This window comes from Gymnodraco acuticeps, unplaced genomic scaffold (assembly GCF_902827175.1).
Source record: "Gymnodraco acuticeps unplaced genomic scaffold, fGymAcu1.1, whole genome shotgun sequence".
NCBI lineage: Eukaryota > Metazoa > Chordata > Actinopteri > Perciformes > Bathydraconidae > Gymnodraco > Gymnodraco acuticeps.
Genome location: NW_022991533.1, coordinates 204637 through 222030, shown reverse-complemented (window position 1 = coordinate 222030; position 17394 = coordinate 204637). Strand labels below are relative to the sequence as shown.

The 17394-nt window shown below is 41.5% G+C and overlaps 1 protein-coding gene across 2 annotated transcripts in view; it reads left to right on the top strand.

Moving 5' to 3' along the window:
- Nucleotides 1-17394, top strand: part of LOC117533414 (plexin-A1-like) — a 191590-nt gene that overhangs the window by 45360 nt on the left and 128836 nt on the right. For both annotated transcript variants that reach the window (XM_034197132.1, XM_034197131.1), the window contains exon 3: nucleotides 11058-11240. In XM_034197132.1, the coding sequence (XP_034053023.1) occupies nucleotides 11058-11240 (183 nt within the window). The remainder of the gene's footprint in view (nucleotides 1-11057; nucleotides 11241-17394) is intronic.

The window sequence follows — 17394 nt, the reverse complement described above, 5'->3', positions numbered from 1 at the left end:
CAAAAAAACTTTTGTTTTGTTTAAGCTTTTGACACTGATGATGTAATAGCCTTGGAGATAAGCTGATTGGCTGACCCCCCGACAGCAGCGAGGCCTGAGGGGTCGGCTCCAGGTTAATGACGTCGCCACTTTGGCCCTAAGCAATGTCAGCCGCCCACCACTAACCTTTACCTCACTTTGTGGTCCATGCAACCCTAATTTTGACCTCAGATGCCTGATATAATTTCCCAGCGTGGGACCTGTTATTGAGAAGTTGTTAGTACCGGCTAATAGATGCCATTTGTCCACTGTTGCATACTATTGGAAGCAGTTTACTTTGTGTATAGCACAAACATACACAACTAACTGGGAGTATTTTCCACATATGAATTTCTCCAGCTGATCTAGGTATATAAACTGGGAATCTTCTGGTTCAATGCTCACTAAAGTTTAAGCTACCGCCGTTTGGTGCTGAACCCCACCCAGGTTTTTCCCAGCCACTCAAGAAATTCCAACTAACTTCTCTAACCTCTAGGCTAAAAACTCATGAATGCCGATCTCAACTGCATTTCACAGAGCAGTGTGGGAAAGGCTGTGTTGCGTGAGGGTTGAGGGTGAATACGTTTTAGTTTGACCCTGCCATGGAGCTGTGGAGAGGGCAAGGCGAGGGAGGACTGGACAGCTGTTAGCCACACAGCCATGATGGATGGCCTGGCGCTCTGTCAGCCCCCTGTGTGTGCTTCTTATATGTGCTAGATCTTAATTTCTAGCCTCAGGGCGTCATTACGGTGATATGTTTATGAACGCAGTGAAAAGGTGGCGGCTTTTCCGTTAATACAAATGTTAAGGCATATGAGAAGTAGATCTCTTGTAAAATGTGTTTGTTGGAAACACTATTCGTCACCTCAGCCCTGTTTCCTGGCTATATTTATGTGTGTGTGTGTGGCCATTAGTTTGTTTGTGTGTCTCTGTTTTGTCCCCGAGCTTTATTAGTGAACCCCTGACCTTCTCCCCGTTATGAGAGTGGATCAATACAAATCATTTCCACACACAGAGAGAGAGAGAAAGAGATTATAGAGGTTTCTGGAGGTAAATGAGAGAGACCAAAAGAGAGGGACAAGAGAGAGAGAAAAAGGAGATGCATTACGTGGGCGGCCGTCAAAATGAGAGGACGCGAGAGAGTCGGAGAGAGGGAGGAAGAGTTATACGCCAAAGCAATGTACAGGGGAGAGTAAGGGAATTTGAAGGATGGCGTTGAGGAGAAGAGAGAGACAGTGAGTGTGAAAATAACGGAGCGAGCCAAGGAACATGCTTGAAGGGATTGAGAAAGAAAGTGCAAAAAGGTGAACACAAAAACAGCAATGTTGTTGTCTCTGTACAGAATGCAGGCACATTTGCACGTTTCTCCAACCTGATCGTTTCTGTAATGTTAAGGCATTTTCAACCCGTCAGCATTGGTGGCTCTGGTAATGACTACTCAAGGCATGCATATGTACGCTTACCGGAACTGCCCTACTTTGTGCTGCAGTGACGGCTGGTTAACTGTGTTATAGCTTAAACGTCAAATATGTGATGTTGGTTTTTGAGTAATGGTGTTAGAATTTGTATTTGACTAAAAAGACTGATCAACTCTGGGAATAGATTTGAATCAGATTTCAAAACGTCTTTGAACATGCTTCAAATCTGATTTCTAGATTATTTTTTTCTGCAGATCTCTGTCTTTCTGATTTCTCTTTTTTTGGACTTGACAAAAGCAGTCGTTTTCCAATCTGTGTAGATGAAAAGGGAGATACCGAGAGAACGAAAAAACGGAGAGAGCAGCAAGCCTTTCACAGCCAGGGTGTGCTCAGAGGAGAGGCAGTGATTCACCGACCGAGAGAAGAGGAGGAAGAGTGATAGCCCCAGAAATCTTTTTAGCCACCACTGCCAAGAACAGCGGCTGGAAAAAGGGTGGATGACAGAAGGAGGGGAAAGAGATGGAGGGGGGAGAGAAGAGGATGATTGAACGCTGGCTGCTGCACAAATAATATCGGTGTCTGTCACCTGGCCATCGCACTGTCCTCCTCAGCAGCACCACTCTCTGTCATGTCAGCTGTGTGTGTGTGATGTGGCTCATCTGACAGGACGTGTATATCTCAGAGTAGGTGCTATAATGAGGAGGACTCAGGAACACAACGTGGTGTATGAAATATCACTGAATTTATAGAGGTGTCCTCCGGTTAGAGAAAGTCAGGGAATCTTTTTGCTCAGGGGTCACTTTGCAGAATATATTTTCTTGCCCACTAAAGGCATCACATTAAATGGTGATTTCCTGCAGCTTTTCTCCACAGCAAGCAACACATTAAACTAGCCAGCTGTAACCTTTCAGTTTATTAGAGAAGACTATAGAAAGGGCAGGTTCTAATTGACCAGCATTATTTTGTTTGCCTTTTTTATATTTTCATGATCAGAATAGAGTCCGGCCGTCCACATTCAGTTTCATTTCACTTTTTCACATGGAAATGATACAAACCACTGTGATACAGGATGTATTTTGTCTATACACGGACATGAAAAGCTATTAAACATACTAGCTTTAGCCTAACTAGTTGTATAGGCTTAAAGGTTACTTTAACTACTCGTCTAGAAAAACAAATATATTGGTCTAAGATCTAAAACACCACATACTAAGTTTTGGTTGATTTTAAATTGGGGCGTAAGGAAAAAAACATCTGGGTTTAGACATTCCTGTCCCATTGAAAGCACCATTGGTCCTCGTCTCTACACGAGGCACACATCCGACCTAAAGACAATTCCAAATGTCAAGCTGCTTTCTCTTGATCACCAGATGGATGGCGAGGTTTGAACTTTGTCATAACCCAATGCATCAATCAATTGCAGATCAATCATAGCTAAAGAAAAAAAGCGTCACTTGCCAGCATTAATTTTGTTCATGCTGCATACCCAGGCTGCTGCTTGACCATCAGTGTCAAAGGTAACATTTTCTGCTGAAATCAATATATAAGTGATCACATTAGCATCATACTCATTTTGATTTATGGCTTTTTTTCTTGCTCAGTGATTTGGTATTTTCACACTGTGTTCACAAGTCATATCTTGTGCGGCAGTGTGGGCGGTGCTGTGATGCGTCTTTCCTTGGAATGTGTTTGATGGATGATTTTCTTTTCTCCAGATTTTGAGATTCTTTTCATAGATAGGTATAAAAACTCTTGCTGCGCATTCTAAATCATTTGGTTCCTTTTTTATTTTAAACATATATTGCTGCTGCTGGAGCTTTGAGTTGTCAGTGTACTGTGTGTGTATTTTGCCTAGTCAGGGCATCTGCTGAGAGGAGCATGGATATCAGAATAAGTAACGTCCCGTGGTGAGGTGCACCCTGGGGACTGATTATAGCAAAATAACACATGCAAATGTTATAACCCATCCTTTTACCTATGGCTGATATTGGCACATAGGAGAATGTGATGCAGCTTCACTGAATAGGATGCAATAGAACACACAACGGGTCTTCTTCATGGATCCTGTATTGGTTATTACGTTTAGTTTCATGATTATGTTCTTTAAACCACTAATATTGAATTATTTGACAAAAATTGATAATGCATTACTAAGCTTTTTCTTTAGTGTTAGGCGCTCCAAAGAACAATCTGCACCACATTAAGCAAACTGAGCAGTTTTCATTACCTTGTTACAGAAAAGACAACGTACAATTGTCCAGCAAACCCTATTAAATCCATCATTAGGAATATCCTCTAATGAACGTAACTCACTTATGGCCTTTGTAAAACACAGTCCCATTTTTGCAGACCTAATCTAAAAGGATGTGCAAGCAAATGTATTTAAGTAATTAGACCTGATTAATTGAGCCAGGGTTGACGAGCAGAGTTAATTGACAGACTAAATGAGTTGAGCTTCGAGACACTGATCATCTGGTTGTCGAAAACGTTACTGGTATTAATGAGTTGTGTTTCAGTTAATATTTGACGATTTGATTTGAAATGCCGGAGTTATTTAATTTCATACAGGATATATTTTGGATTAAATGGCAGTGGTTTGTGTGAGCTAACACTGTCACACCCACTCTGTGCTCGAGTGTCGCTCTCATCCTCATTATTAAAGTACAATGGAAAACCTTTTGGAAAGACCCCATGCAGACCGTGTGTGAGCTGCTTAATTCTCTCTGTTTTCTGACCTCTCTCTCTTTCTCTGAGGAGTGTTTAGCTCAACAAATCCCCATCTCTAGCACCCCTCTAATGATACTAATTGTCAGTGTAATTATGTATTGATCTGTACTGTGTGTGGGTGGTGTTGCATACATCATTATCAGGAGTATCAGAGAATGTGGGGCAGGGGTTGTGCCTGTATTGTGCATGCTAATAGTCTCTGTGTGTTTCTTTGCTTCACCTTTCTTTTAAATGCCTAAGCTTTAATGTTTGGTTCCCATGAAGATGGGCTGAATGAAGTCGGCACAGGTCTACTTTTTATAATATTCTACCAGTCATACATGCATTTTTTTTCCGCTGTTCCAACAACAACCTTGGTTGCCAAGTAAATATTCTTCATGTTGTTGCCTAAGAGCAGGGAAATTGTGCCCTCCTCTTTTAATTTAATTAATGAATAACTTTAATACATTTAATTTTTGTTCATTTTATGTCAGAATGTATCCAATGATTATTGCAACACTGATGACCACTATTTACAGCAACATAACTAATACATAATACAGTTTACATCAAACAAAATTTAAAAAAGAGCTGATGAAAATGAAGAATTAGTTAAAGACCCCTGAATATGTATTTAAGAAATAAAAAATACCCAAAAAGTTAGGTATACTGTATATTTCTAAACTAATTTTCTTACTGCTAATTTGTTGGATTTTAGTTTGAGAGTAGCCCCTTTTAATTTCTTTAAATATCTTTTGCTGACACCTTTAAATCTGCTGAACCTGTCCTCCACCGCTGGTCACTGAGCATCTCCATCAGAACAGTCGGAGGTTAAGCACTTTGCTTAAAGGCACCTGTGGTGGTTGATGATGGAGGGAAGGAGTGTGCTACTCATTCACTTTCTCCTCCCACATTTCCCAGCTGGTGTGGGGATTTGAACTGATGCTCCTTTGATCACAAGTCTTCTAAGTGTCAGGCTGTTAGCTTATATTTGCATTGGTTTATTTTCACAATACTGTATGCTTATTTGCATGCATTTATGGGAATATATATTATATTCCTTTGCATTCTCCATTTAATGTATACAGTATGTTCCTCCACTGTCTCTCACATTCAGTTGGACTGCAGTCTTAACATGAGGTGACAGCTTTTGGAAGCGGCTTTCTGAATAGGTGCCAACTCCTTGAAGGTTCACTGTCTGTCTGAGTACACTCAACATAGAAATGAGTACCTTGCAACCTATGAATATGGAAGAGGTGCAGTCATATCTCTTTGTAAAATATTGATTAAGTAGGATCCAGTAACATGTTCTAAAAAACAGCATCTCTGTAGAACACAACTAAATAGTATGGACTACCTCAAAGTGTTTTCCCCTTTAAACCTGTATAGTCTTAAGCTTTGAATCATCAGCCTGTAGATACACTGTAGGTAGAATATAAAACTCTTTCCCCTCGAGATGTTATTAATGCATCCTGCAAAACACCTATGAGATACAGCCAATCAGAGCCACTGTCCCCTTGGAGCCGGTAGCGTCAGAGCTGATGTTGGTGATGAGCCTTATGGGACTTTTACATCTTGTTATCCTAAACATAGAGAAGATGTGATGTGGATTTGTGCTTGTTTTTCAGACACTATGGTTTCACCGTGTTTTCTTTACAGAGACTTATCCTTGGGGTCAGGGTGTTGTTGGCATAGAGCACTGATGTGTTTTAAATTAAATTGATTAAATCTACTGACCAAATAATAAAAATACACAAAATTGACTGAAATGTATAATTCACTCTATTACTGTGATACATGTCACAAAAAAGAGACTCTTCTTCCAATATAGCTGTATAGGAATTACCTGTGTTAATCATCAAGTTGACTAAATCTCGGAAGTGTCATTTTAGACTTGCATTCACATTGGCGGTAATGTTATTTTTACCACATCATTTTGTTACACAATTAATGGTATTCATAAAAGGCCCACAGCATCATTGAGGATTTATTTATATAATTGAAAAGATGAGTCAAAGACAAACATTGATATATTGTAAGTATGTGTGGTGTGTTAATGATTTGTTTACAGCCGTCTTAGTTTGTTGCCAGTTTCCAACAGTTGTGAGTCATAGCTGTTAGGCCTTAGTGTCAGTCCTCAACATGAAAGAGATGTCAGTGAGAAAGCATCATGTGGCCTGTAATGTACTTTGACCTGTGTGTGTGTGTGTGTGTGTGTGTGTGTGTGTGTGTGTGTGTGTGTGTGTGTGTGTGTGTGTGTGTGTGTGTGTGTGTGTGTGTGTGTGTGTGTGTGTGTGTGTGTGTGTGTGTGTGTGTGTGTGTGTGTGTGTGGTGTGTGTGTGTGTGGTGTGTGTGTGTGTGTGTGTGTGTGTGTGTGTGTGTGTGTGTGTGTGTGTGTGTGTGTGTGTGTGTAGGACCTACATTATTTTCTGACAGTGATGTTGACTAACTTTGACCACCAAGACATACTTACTCATACAAGCCATGCATTATGAATTTTGAACTATGGATACAATGAGAGGCTAGGGTGCTCTTCTACTTTATAAAGCAGCACATGTGAGTGCCAGTTTGTATGCTTGCAGTACACACTCACAGAATATGCATCACTTCATTTGTTTATTCTTCTTGAAGAAACTCTAGCAATGATTCCACATGTTCAAAGCCCCTGCTGAGATTTCTGGATTATTTGAGCTGCCCTCACCCAGAATGGCTCGATACGCTTTGAGCCAGCCACGTGCACACACCGACGTAAAAATGCCTGGTACTGTGTGTCTATTTGTGTGTGCGACTGCTGACTGTTGAAAACCTTTATCACCTGATATAAAACAAGGTGGGAAGGCTGTACAGAAACCACTCCTGCAGTTTAATCCAGATTGTTTTTCATTTCTTGTAGTCCACTGCTCTTTCACTTCTCTCCTGTTCTCTCACACACGCAAATGCACATACACATGGTAGGAAATGCAGGTTTCTGACTTGATGAGACAGCTATGACGAGAGAGGCTTCTTTTCTGCTTTCTCTCTGACACATACACACAGATGCATGGACAAACACACACAACTACACAGATGAATTGCAGGCTTGTCTTGAAATCATGCCGTCAGCATTACTAACAGCCAGTTCCCCCCCCCCCCCTCCCTCTTTCTCGTTCACTCCTTCCCAGCTCTTCAGTTTCTAAAAACATATTTTTTTGTGTATTTCTTTTTTAGCAAAAACATGTTTTACAGATAATCATAACGCCTGTTAATGCAACATACTGCCCAATGAATTCATGTTGCCAAATGAACAAGCTTTTTTGTGTTTGCCATACATGTTTTCTTTCCACCTTTAATAGCCATAATTTACAGCAGTGTTTTCAAACAACAACATCATGCTCCTGTGCATAAGCCCATATTGTATTCTGCTGTTTCCATTGGATTTTCTGAATGGAGGTTACTATTGACAAATTCCACTTGAGGTCTGCGTAATGTCTGCCCAGACATATTTTCTTGACGTGATACGTTGAAGAAATAGCAATCATAGGGGAATGATTATTCAACCATTTCCTTTAGCCCGGGCCAGCCAGCACACATCTGTAGTCAGTCAGTGTTATTGCGGGCAGAGTGTGTGTATGCGTGTGTTTGGTGCCATATGAATGCCTATATTTCATCATTTGCCGTGTGAAGTGGCTGTAGCAGCTCCACCCAGGGGAAACCACCACAGTTGTGGCTGTTATACGGCAACATGCGTGACCTCTAGCTGTTTCCAAAGACCCCTCTGGGTTTATATATTTATAATATATGTGTGGGTGTCTTTGTATGCAATCTTCATATCAGCAGTATCTAAGTTAACCATTTATTTGTGACCTTGAATATCAGCTGACGGCTCACATGTACTGTATACACACACAAATAGTATAATGCTTCACTGTCTTCCTGTATTTTATACTTTTCAAGACACCCATTAAAGAGTAGAGAGAAAAGGTTGTGCATCCAGTCTGTATACGTGGAATAGATCAAACTATTTGCTTATTTATCGGGTTGAACAGAATATATTTTGACAACTCTTTTTTTTTTTTTTTTAACCAAAAGTTCAAAAAAGAAAAAATGTGTTTCTGTTTTTCAGTCTTTTTTATAGAAAAATTGAGCAAGACAATTGATTGATAGATAATGAACATAATTATTGGGTGCAACCTTCACATGCCAATGAAAAATACATTTCTTATTTATTTAATATCCTCTTCTATGTGAAAGCATAGATTAAAAGGGGTTAGAATAGTGGTAGAAAAGTAGCATCATTATTATTTCAGTTTTGACACTCACTCATACTTCCTTTTTTGGTGGGGATCTTTAGAAGAATAGACAAAGCCCCTGTGAACTGCAAATTCATTCAGCACCACATGCAACCTGTGAAAATCAAAACAAGAAACCTCCTCTTCTGCATTTCTAAGACCGTGCTGCCAAAGTCAGTGGAAGGTTGTTGGCTTAACTCTTTCATCCCCAGCGGAGTCGTGCGACTTTGAAAACACTGCGGAGCGTTAAACACGGTCTCTAGCCAATAACCCTGCTGAGACCACAGAGGGAAATATTCTTTCCATACTAAAATCAGCTCAAATTCACGTGGGGATCTTTCAGTGTCTTAAATTGCCGAAACCAACCTAAGAATGTAGCCTCCATTAAAATGCTTTCCAACCTCAAGGGACTCGGCTTTTATTCCATGCTGATCTATGCTGTTTAAAGCTTCCAGACCTGCGGCAATGCTATACCACCTTTAACCTCCAGTGCCCCAGAGAAACCTCTACATGCTACTATGTGTGTATAAGTGTGTGCATAGTGTGTGTCTTAACCTTTATGGACTCTTGGGGCTACTGTATACAGTATTTCTGACAGTGAGTCTCTTCAATAGAAGATGGATTAACCCTTTTAACTTGTTTTCCTTGGACTCCGACGGCATTGGATTGCTGTGTGTGTGTGTGTTGGAGGCTGACTCTAGCCAGGATTGATGGATTTCTCTAATGACTATATGGTTTAAATTGTAGCCCCTAGTTGTATGTCAAATGAAGACGATGGGAATTGTTTTGTTGCTTGTAGCTAAATCTTAGTGTGTACACACAGCAAATACACTGAATGCTTTGGTTGAATGTGTGTCTCGGTCTGTGTATGGGTACATGGGTTTACAAGTCCTCGCATGAGTGTCTTTGTCGGTGTGTTGACTGTCGGTGCCCTTTGTTCCGAGGAAATAAATTGCCCCCAAGCCATTAGTTGTTACAAAAGAAAGTTGTTTCAGGTAATAGCTGTGAGTGTTCCTGTCTTTCACTGTCTTAAACACAAACACACATACAGAGGCTTCAATTATAACGTCTTCCGGTTTTATTCTTCTTTTCTTTACCTTGTGACATCACTTTGCAAGGGAAGAAAAGAAAAGCAAGCTCTTTGTTGACTCCAGTTGATAGCCATACCACCCTGCACACACACATTTACATTCTTAGGTGAATATAAGGTACAAACTGAGGGTTTGTGAGGGACAGAAGAAAGAGAGGCAGAGGGAGAGACCTGCCGAGGAGGGAGTGATGAAGAGAGTGATGCAGGGCGATTAGGCGTGAAGAGATGGAAGGACGGAGGTAAAAAAGGACAGAAGGGATATTGATGTTTGCTCAGTTACTGTATCAGCTGGAAGGAGAAGAAGAGAAAGAGTGAGAAAGTAGAAAAAGGCAGAATAACGGCTTATTGACATGTGCAGAGCTGCAGGCAATTTAGGTAGACCGAGAAAAAGAGAGAGAGAGAGACAGTGTGTGTGTGTGTGTGTGGGTGGGGGGGGGGATGTTATCTTTTCTCCCGTGTGGATCAATCAGATGATGTAGTGATAATACTGTGGATTACACCACCATTTACACACTCCCTAAGTGTGTGTGTGTGTGTGTGTGTGTGTGTGTGTCTGTGTGTGTGTGTGTGTGTACTTGCACACACTTGCATCTGTTGGCTCTGGTTGACACACACTGAAGCCATTCAGTACCACACTTTAGCAGTCAGTCAGCAACCTCCAGTCTGACACACACTCAGGCCTGCTATATTGCCAGAGCAGCATCCAAAACATTTTTATTATCACGCAAAGGTTTTAATGATCAAACCTTGGGATAGTAGCTATAATTTTTATAATCCCTCATACATGTTGATCAATTCTAAGTCTTTAAAATGCTAATTTTGTGAAAAACCCAAAGATTAAAGCCATGGAAAATTCTCAAATTAGAAAGGCTGAAAAAAGATAAGACTTGTTGTGTAAATGAAGAATCACTTGTTTTCACACTTATTGTCAATTTATGAACAAAAGAACAAAATATGTTAGTTTAATAAACCATTCATTGTCTATGGCACTTTAACCCAAATATGCAGTGTGTGTGTGGCGGCTGGTTAAGCCATCATGTGGGTCAGTGGATTGCCTGGGGCGACGGGCCCCTCGTGACATGGGTATGCTCCAGATATTGTCACATGGTCACCAGCCCTACCGCCATGTCACCACCGTGACTGAACACATTACAATATGTTAAAGGTTTTCACGGTGGGATTTAGTTGGGGAGAGAAAAGGGTTTGTTTATGTCTGTTTGAATAGGCTGCCTAACATGTAGAGAGGTCAAGTAAAAGCGTTGAAGTCAGATGCCACACTTTTCTAGACTTTTGCTATGTTTCATTGCCTGCTCCCTTTTCAAATACTAAAAGGTCATTATTTATAGTAACTAAGACAAAAAAGGACACAATACATTTTTTTGGGGGAAATACAAAACATCTTAATACACATTTTATACACGAAAACCTCATTAACACACCCAACCATGAAAGAAAGCATCTTTCACTACTAGCATATGTGTTTTTTTCTGATTTAAAGAACAAACTGATTGCTGTAAATTGTCTTGTCTGATAGTTGTATTTTCTTCCTTCCTCCAGCCACTGCAGATAGACGATAACTTCTGCGGTCAGGACTTCAACCAGCCTCTGGGGGGAACCAGCACCATCGAGGGCATCCCCCTCTTCATCGACAAAGATGATGGCATGACCTCCGTAGCAGCGTACGATTACCATGGGAACACCGTGGCTTTTGTTGGCACGCGGAATGGAAAACTTAAGAAGGTAGGAATGATTTTCTTTTGCAATGTTGTTTTTTTTTATACGTTTCTCATTTTCCATTGCAATTAAATTAGATATTGGTTGTTTTTTTGTTTGCTTTTGAGCACTGTAGTTGAAGAGAAATTGCCTATAAGTCAGGTGAAGGACAAACTTGCTTTTTTGGTGCTTGTAATTTCAAGGACATTCAGAGAAAGATGGAAACAATAAATGTTTTCGGTTTAGAATGGCAAGCAGCTTTTCAGCCAGTGTTGGTTATTGTTCTCCTAATGAACTGTGTGCGCTTGCAGCTTAATCATTGTACTTTAACGCTAAGTACTTAGCAGGCACTTTTTTACGCTAAGATTAAACGCCGTCAACTCCATTTTTCTCGGTAGTGGATAGGGATGCTCCGATCACCAATTTCGGGGCCGATCGCCGGAATCAGTATCGGCCGATGCCGATCCGATCAAGTGGGCGGGGCCTAAATGGATGATTTAAACATCACTTTAAATCTTCCATTTAAAGTGATGTTTAAAACTCAGTTAATGGGGCTCATTCACTGGAGCTTCCACAAACAACAATCAACTTAATTATTACATTCAAATGATGTACATTATTCAAGTTTACATTCACTTTGGATAATAACTAATAACACGGGAGAAATGAGCGGAAGCGCTCTCTTTTCCTCTCTCCCTCTCTCTCTCTCTCTCCCTCTCTCTCTCCCCCTCTCTCTCTCCTGACAGCCTGTCAGTATCTCATGCAGCTCACTGATCCAGTAATGAGTGACCCGACAGTGAAGAATAAATATATATATTTATAACTAGTTTAGCTTGTTGCAGAGGTAGATCAAATAGCTAAGTAGGTCTAACTCTTGTGTGTTTCGCTCCGCTCACCGGTCCGTCTCAGCCGGCGGAGCTGCAGGATTTTTGCTTCACACACGTTGCATTCCGCTATTTTACTGTCTTTTTCGGACACCTTGAAATACTGCCAGACCGGTGAAGCCATTTTGGCGAGCTTGTTTTGCCGCGCACAGAGAAAAGTGTCATGTATTTTACGTCATGCGATCGGCTCTCGCGATCGGCATGTTTAGAGAGCACCGATCGATCGGTAGAGAGTGAGTATCGGCCGATCTCGATCGGTAGAGAGTGAGTATCGGCCGATCTCGATCGGTGACCAATCGATCGGAGCATCCCTAGTAGTGGACTCCTTCAACAGGAGATTCAAGTGCATATTTAAAACCTATTTGTTTAACAAGTAATTTAGAGCCAGTCTGTGGCTACTCCTCTCATTGATTCGCATGTGAGTCACGTCACACATAAAACTTTACTGCTGTATCTCCAAGCCACGTACTGCCTCGCCTCTCATTTTAAGAGCTGGCCTTCAATCAATCCAACAGCGTTTACAGGTGAATGGCTTTTCTCTTCTGGTCAGCTGTGGAATAATTCAGGTTGGTCGAGGAATAGAGCTAAGGTAGATGGATAGATTTTTGTAATATCTGTGTTATGTTGGAGTCCTACTTTCAGATACATTTTTTGGAGGGCAACAGAGGAATGGTTCTTAAATGAAACCTTGGTAACTGCACATTAATGTTACAGAGGGAGAATTGGGTTGGATGTACTCTTGGTTGACATGGCGATTTCATTTAAGTTGTACCGTCTCACATTATGACATCATTACGATTTTATTTGTGTTACATGCGTGTGTGTTGATTGATTGATTGATTGATTGATTGAAAAGTTTATTAACAGCTTGTATATTGGGTACAGTACAGCTCAAAATATACAATTGTTAAGGGGATGCAGACCAGAGAAAGACTTTCGTCTTGTTTACATCAGGGTCCCCCATTTCCAATTCATCATGTCATTTAAGACATATAAGACATATTTGACATACAGATGGCTTATTTACAATTTACATACAGGTGGTTTTTTACATACAGATTGCTTATTTACAATTTTCATTTTAGATTTCGTTCAAATACATCCTAACCGGACATTTAAGACATACCAAATCTACAGATATACAGTTAGTAACAGAGTCTAAAATGCGAGTATATACATAGATGGGGGGGGAAGCTGTCCATTGAACGACAGGTTGAGATTTGTACCATTACCGGGGGGCCAGTTTTGCAATGCTCTCCCCCGAAGGTGCTCTTTAAGAGAGGTTTTGAAGGTAAGTATAGTTTTACTTTCCTTTACAGTTGTGGGAAGAGCGTTCCACCTTGATGTGGCATAATTGCGAAACGTGTATTCCCCCTTTTTTGTGCCAAATCTGGGTTTCACATGATTTGTGGAGCTCCCTCTGGTGTTATGATCATGGTATTCCTTGACCTTTGGGAAGAATTTTGACATGTACATGGGTACCATAGAGGTGTAGTGGATCTTGTAGACCAGGCCCATTGCAAGTAGCTGTACTCTGTCGTCTACTCTAAGCCATCCTAGGTTGTCAAAGTGGGCAGAGGTGAGGTGGGTTCTAGATGAAAGGTCAAGCAGTAGTCTGACCAGTTTATTTTTGCGATGTTTGAAGTTTTATTTTTAGCGCCTTGGAGGTGCTATGGTACCATGACGTGCAAGCATAGTCATAGTACCCTTGAATGAGTGCTCCTGCCAGAGTTTTCAGGGTGTTTTTGTTTACCAGAGAGGAGATCCGGTATAGGAATCTAGTTCTTTGATTGACTTTTTTTATTACATTGGATGCCATTTTGTCACAGGAGAGGTTTGCCTCAAGAATAGATCCTAGGTATGTAATTTCCTTCTTACTTGTGACAATAATGTCGCCCACTGCAACTGAGAAGTCGTCGGATTTGCTGAGATTATGTTTCGAACCGAAGAGAATGGACTCTGTTTTACCCAGGTGTAATGATAATTTATTATCGGCGAGCCAGGTGCAGATTCTGCCGAGCTCGGAGCTGAGGGTTTTTTCAACCTGCAACCCTCTCCTGTCAGAGACCAGCAGGGCTGAGTCGTCCGCGAACAGGAACAAGTTGCAGTCACATGCTGATGACATGTCATTTACATAAATTAGGAACAGTAATGGACCTAATATGCTTCCTTGTGGAACACCACAGCTCACTGGGAGGGGAGGGGACAGAGTACCGTTTACCTCCACCATCTGTTCTCTCCCCTCCAGGTAGGATTGCATCCAGCTCACCGATAGTTTATCAAAACCAATTGCTTTTAGCTTGTCAATCAGAATGGGGTGATTGACAGTGTCGAAAGCCTTTTGTAGGTCCAGCATCACCATGCCGCAGTACTTGCCCTCGTCCACCTCTTGTTTGATGTGGTCGCTCAAATAAAGAAGGCATGTGTCAGTGGAGTGGGATGTTCTAAAGCCAGATTGAAATTCATAGATTAGTTTCTTTTCCGCGAGGTACTTTTCGACCTGTTCATATACTATTTTTTCCATGACTTTCGAGATGGAGGTAAGTATAGAAACAGGGCGGTAGTTGCCTGGGTCCAATTTGCTGCCCTTTTTGTGCAGGGGGGTTACTCTTGCAATTTTGAAGTCTTTGGGTACTTTCCCCTGTTTTATGGAGAGGTTAATTATGTGAGCTATGACTGGTGAGATGGCGGTTGCTGTGTCTCTGAGGAATTTGGAGGGGATATTGTCATGGCCAGTGGCCTTGTTAGGTTGGAGGGCGCTCAGTTTAATGCACCTCTGCTGTTGTTACCCTTGCTAGACTGAGATCATCTTTGCGTACCCCTAGGTTTTTGTAGTAGGTCATGATGTGATCTACTCCAAAAAGCCCTGAGTGGGAGGGTAATTTATTTACAAGAGTTGTGGCTATGTTTGTGAAAAAAATGTTCAAGTACTTGGCCACATCCAGTTCGTCTGTGATGAGCCTGTTATCTGTCTTTATGTTTAAGTTAGAAAATCTCGTTTTGAGTTTTTTACTGCAGCCAAGCTGGTTATTGAGTAATTTCCAAAGTTCACGGGGTTTATTTTTGTTTTCCTCAGTTTTGACATTGATGAAATTCTTTTTGGCAGTTTTGATCATGGAGCTTACGTCATTTCTTAGTCTGTTTCTTTCAATTTTGAGTTCAGTCACGTGGGCCTGGAGTTCACTGCTCGTGCTTTTGGAAAGCATTGACTGACTTTTATGAAACTCAGAGCATTTTTTGTCTCTGGTTTTCATGGCGGTCAGTATGCCGGAGTGCATCCACGGCTCAGCGCGATTTTGTACCCTGGTTGTTCTTAGGGGGGCCAAATTGTGTGTGTGTGTGTGTGTGTGTGTGTGTGTGTGTGTGTGTGTGTGTGTGTGTGTGTGTGTGTGTGTGTGTGTGTGTGTGTGTGTGTGTGTGTGTGTGTGTGTGTGTGTGTGTGTGTGTGTGTGTGTGTGTGTGTGTGTGTGTGTGTGTGTGTGTGTGTGTGTGTGTGTGTGTGTGTGTGTGTGTGTGTGTGTGTGTGTGTGTGTGTGTGTGTGTGTGTGTGTGTGTGTGTGTGTGTGTGTGTGTGTGTGGTGTGTGTGTGTGTGTGTGCTGTGTGTGTGTGTGTGTGTGTGTGTGTGTGTGTGTGTGTGTGTGTGTGTGTGTGTGTGTGTGTGTGTGTGTGTGTGTGTGTTGTGTGTGATGTGTGTGTGTGTGTGTGTGTGTGTGTGTGTGTGTGTGTGTGGGTGATTGTGTGTGTGTGTGTAATTGTGTGTGTGTGTGTGTGTGTGTGTGTGTGTGTGCGGGCGTGTGTGCGTGGGCGACGAGTTCTCCGGGTAAATGGTGGCTCATTAGAATTCACTCCGTTTCCCGCTGCACTGCTCAAGACTTGTCATCCATTCAATATTATGAATGTATAATCAGCCTGTGTGCTTTAAATGCGTTTGTGTATGCACGCAGTTTGTGTTTGTCACTCAGAGTATGCATAATAATGTGTGTACGCTCGTGATGGATGGATTTGTGTGTGTCTGTGTGTTTGGGAGTGAGACACAACAAACAATACAGTGTTGACTAAGATTCAGCGCTGTGCATTTGTCAAAGTGACACCCATTTACTTAGCTTGGCTGTAGTCCCTTTTATTTAGCTATCGTCATATGCCTTTTCTTCGGTGCTGTTGTGCACCTGGGAAAGCAATGCCGTGTGTGTGTGTGTGTGTGTGTGTGTGTGTGTGTGTGTGTGTGTGTGTGTGTGTGTGTGTGTGTGTGTGTGTGTGTGTGTGTGTGTGTGTGTGTGTGTGTGTGTGTGTGTGTGTGTGTGTGTGTGTGTGTGTGTGTGTGTGTGTGTGTGTGTGTGTGTGGTGTGTGTGTGTGTGTTGTGTGTGTGTGTGTGTGTGTGTGTGTGTGTGTGTGTGTGTGTGTGTGTGTGTGTGTGTGTGTGTGTGTGTGTGTGTGTGTGTGTGTGTGTGTGTGTGGCCAAAAAGCCTGCAGTTCTTTTGGCTGCCTTCTGTTTCAGACAGAAAAACCCAAATCAACAAGAAATCTGGTCTTGGAAAATATTCAAACTAACGTAGAAGGAACAATATCTAAAACCTGCCATTCAAGCACACACACACATATTCACAGAGACGCAACTCTGCCAGGAAAAATATAATGACAGTGAGGGGGAGAGAAAAAAAGTCAAAGAAATAAAGAAAAGGATGATCAAAAAATGGAAAAAGAGCAACTGAATAAGCAACGCGTGATAACAGATTCTTTCTCACTGATCCATCCGGCAGCCGTTCACCATCCTTGTTTTTGTGAGCTGGTTATTCCAAAAGTGGTGTTTCTAATTAGTGCTTTTTGTCTTAATCTAATATATTTGAGTCAACAGCTTTCTACATGAGTGTGATTTTAGCTTTGACAGTTTGTGGGAGTGCATGCAGACCATGATGCCTGATGAAGTGTTTTCCTGTTCTTACACTTTCCTCTGGAGAGCCCTAGCATTGACTGCTGTTTATATAGCCTTGCCTTTGGGTGCAAGAGGGAGAGGGGGTTAGAAACAGGGAGAATATTGGTGGGATTGATAACTGTACTAAAAGGAAGGGCACTTTCTAGTGTGGTTTTCTGTCTTACATTGAGAGTGGAAGGATACACAGAATTTCAAAAATCCAAAGCACCCATTTAGTAGAAGTTCAATCATCACGGCTGTATAGATAAAAATAAACCACCAGTGTGTGCCAAATGCAACTTTTCTTCATCAAGGTCCTGGAAGATGTTTCTGTTTTAAGTAACATTAGCTTACCTGAAGCATCTCCTTATCCGACATTGAAGTGC